The sequence below is a fragment of the Gossypium arboreum genome, chromosome 7 (genome assembly GCF_025698485.1).
Source record: "Gossypium arboreum isolate Shixiya-1 chromosome 7, ASM2569848v2, whole genome shotgun sequence".
NCBI classification, from domain to species: Eukaryota; Viridiplantae; Streptophyta; class Magnoliopsida; order Malvales; family Malvaceae; genus Gossypium; species Gossypium arboreum.
In genome coordinates, this window is record NC_069076.1 from 80,870,401 (window position 1) to 80,873,802 (window position 3,402).

The window sequence follows — 3,402 nt, forward strand, 5'->3', positions numbered from 1 at the left end:
ATCTCCATGTTGAGCTGAATTCTAGTATCTATTTCCTTTGCCAGTATATCATCATCTGCTTCCTTTTCTATTAGGTTTCCGAGTTTTTTTATAAGCTTATTCTTCAATTCGTCCCTCTTCTTCTTTATCGACCTTGCCCATCTTGTCAAACTAATTTGCAACATTTACAATTTATCAACAATCGAACCATTTGATGACTCCTACATTTTCTTGACCTCTTGTTCAAGTGATTCCTCTATAGTCCACCATGCCTCAAATTTGAATTTTGGAATTCCCATAAAATTATATCCAATTGTTGTATTAATTAAAAGGGGGCAATGATCAGATAATGAAGATGTTAAATGATGAACATTACCTCTTGGAAAAAGCTTTATCCATTTTTCATTTGCAACATCCCTATCCAATCTCTCTCTGATATTTGTTTCCGCCATATTCCCTCTTTCCCATGTAAACCATACCCCCGTATATCCCACATCAGTTAGATGGCATTCTTCTAGAACCTCACGAAAGGCTTCCATCATCTTCTCCTCTCTTTGTTGACCCCCGCTGTTTTCAAAAGAGTACATTATTTCATTAAAATCCCCACCCACTAGCCAAGGGTGATCTGATTCCTTACCCAAGTTCCTCAATAGATTCCATGAGACATTTTTATTCTGTATATAAGGTGACCCATAGAAGCCTTTAAACCTCCATTCATCAGTGATATTCTCTCCTTTCACCAGTACATCAATATGAGTTAATGAGAATATTTTTAGACTAACCTGGATATCTTCTTTCCATGCTAGACAAATTCCTCCACGAGACCCTTCTGCACTGACATCAATCCCATTTCCAAAACCACATCTCCTCCTAATTTTCTTCATCCACTTCTCATTAATTTTAGTCTCCATAAAGAAGACCATTTGGGGATTTTGTTGCTTCAGCGAAAATAGAAGCCTTCTCACTTCCCGTGGATTCCCCAGTCCACGGATATTCCAGCATATTATTTTCATTGCGTTCGATCAGCTTGTCTCATGGCAACCGCCGATCTTTTTTGGTTGAAATTATCTTCCATCAAATATATTCTATCATCATACTCCAAATCTTGTCCACCATATCTCATCTTTTTTACTGTATCATCCGAGAATCCTTCTATACGACACTCATCAGCTTCAACCTCTGCCGATTTCCTTTTCTTCAAATTGTTCTCTCCCTCATAAGTTCTTCTCCCTCTTCCTGACTCAATTCTTTTCCAACTAGATTTCTTGATTGGTTTCAGCATATCTTCATCTATATAATAATTACCAGCGACTGCCCTTTCAACGATTGTCTCTTCCTTTTGTCTTTCTTTTGCATCCTCTGCTTCTATCAACTGTGTACTATCCTTTTTTTCCAAAGGCATATCAGTACTCTCTTTTTCTTGTGCATACGATTCTTGCTCTCCTTTGAATTTCCTGTATATGAACATTGGGGTTGCAGCTTTTTTAAAAGAACATTAAATTGTAAACTTTCTCTTCCAAGCAAATTTAATTCTGCCTTCAGCGCTAAAGAGAAAGGTGGGTTATCTCTAACTTTAAGTTTTCCTGCAGGTTTTATCACTTGGCATTCTTGAAGGCCATGCCCCATTCTTCCACAGCCAAAACAGAAAGTAGGTAATCTTTCATATTTAAAAGGAATCCAAGATTTACTTCGATTATCTGTTGAGACAAAAATACCCCTCCTAATAGGTTTTTGCACATCTAAATTAACTCTAAGATGGCAAAACTCACCATTAATTTCAGATCTGATTATGCCACCAAAGGTAACTCCAATAGCATGCAAGAGATCTTTCTTGTCAAGCTCTGGTAAGCAAGGTCCTATCTTAATCCAAAACGAGGATGAGACAAGATTGATCTGCCTTCTTTCTATCGGTTTTGTTAAACGATCCATGATAATTAAATTCGTCCCAAATAACCATGGTTGACCTTCTAAAACAGTTTCTAAATCTTCAACAGTTTCAAACATAATAAAAAAAAGGTTCTGCCCGGCATGCTTGATATCAAATTTTTTCTTTGGTTTCCATATGCTCTTCATCTGTGCCCTAAAGCTGTCTGGATTGTAGGATTTCTCTATCCAGATTGTACATATTAGAGTTGGCTTGTCGTTTGGTTCCACCCTTGAACTCTTGACTGATAGTTGAATAAGCTCTTCTGCCAGAAGAAAGATTTCGTCTCCCCCAAACCCCTTATCGCCACCACTTTCCATCCTCTCAAGCCACAACATCCACTGTTTTCGCTAGGTTACTAAGGAGAGCACTCTTGGCTCTTTTAGGGTTTTTTATTTTAATATTATATATTATATTGACTAAAGATGTAAAAATATCTTATATAATATATAAAAAACTTTAAATCTTTTTATATAAAATTATAAAATATATAATTTTAAATTATAAAAGGCAAAATAATATATAAAAAATTTAAAATTATTTAAATTTCAAGTAATTGCAAAAAAACCTTGACATTTTAAATACATTTTAGACTTTTATAAAAATATTTTAAAGCTTATTTAAATATTTTTACCTTTTTGTAATAATATTATTAATTTCAACTAATTTATTTTATTTTTAAAAATATTTTTAAATTTATATTTTTTTCTAGATTTTATGTTTATTTTTGAATTTTCATATATTTATTTCTATTTTTCATATTTTTTAATGTATATATACATTTAATAGAAGAAAATGTTTGTATTTTTATATAAAGCATTGCATGATACTTTGTGATTGGCTATCATATTTTTTAACATCTGTAAAAAATGTTCTAAAAATATAATGGATGCATACTTTAGATTCCAAATTAGGAAATGATTGATTCTTTAAGTACCAAATTGAGACAAAAATATTTAAGTATCAAAGTGTGAAACTAAAAATACTTCAATAGTCAAATCGTGAATCAATCCAATTTAAATTACCAATATATTTAAATGGTAATAAATTCTCAAATTTAAAATGATAAAAACAACTTTATCCTTTTAAGAGTTTAAGCTTTTTTTACTCCAAATTTAAGGTTGCTATTGTACATAGAAATGAAACAAAATTAGATATTTAAAAGTTAAAATATTAAAACAACACTAAAATAAGTTGTTATTATTTATTTATTTATTTATTTATTTAATCATACACTTTCTTTTAAAAGTTTATTTAGATATAAATTAAAAAGCAATAATTTTTTCACCTCTCATTTGTCACGTGGCACACACCTAATTGTTCCCTTTCTCTCTCTCTTCTTTTTTGCATTTCATAAAAGAATTAAATTTTAATTTTAATCCTTTTAATATGTCTAAATTTAAATTTAAATTTATATATTTAATTTTTAACATAATTTAATCCTTATAATTTCTAATGTTATTAAGTATTCCACTTGACACTTTTTTTTAGGTATTTCT

General features: G+C 30.9%; 1 protein-coding gene across 1 annotated transcript; it reads right to left on the reverse strand.

Moving 5' to 3' along the window:
• Window positions 1-200: 200 nt before the first annotated feature.
• On the reverse strand, window positions 201-992 carry LOC108478216 (uncharacterized). Its single transcript, XM_017780653.1, has one exon. It carries the CDS (start codon window positions 990-992, stop codon window positions 201-203), a length of 792 nt encoding a protein of 263 aa, XP_017636142.1.
• Window positions 993-3,402: the final 2,410 nt, after the last annotated feature.

Coding starts and splice junctions, on each gene's coding strand:
- LOC108478216 (XM_017780653.1), bottom strand. CDS start 992: ATGAAAATAATATGCTGGAATATCCGTGGACTGGGGAATCCACGGGAA.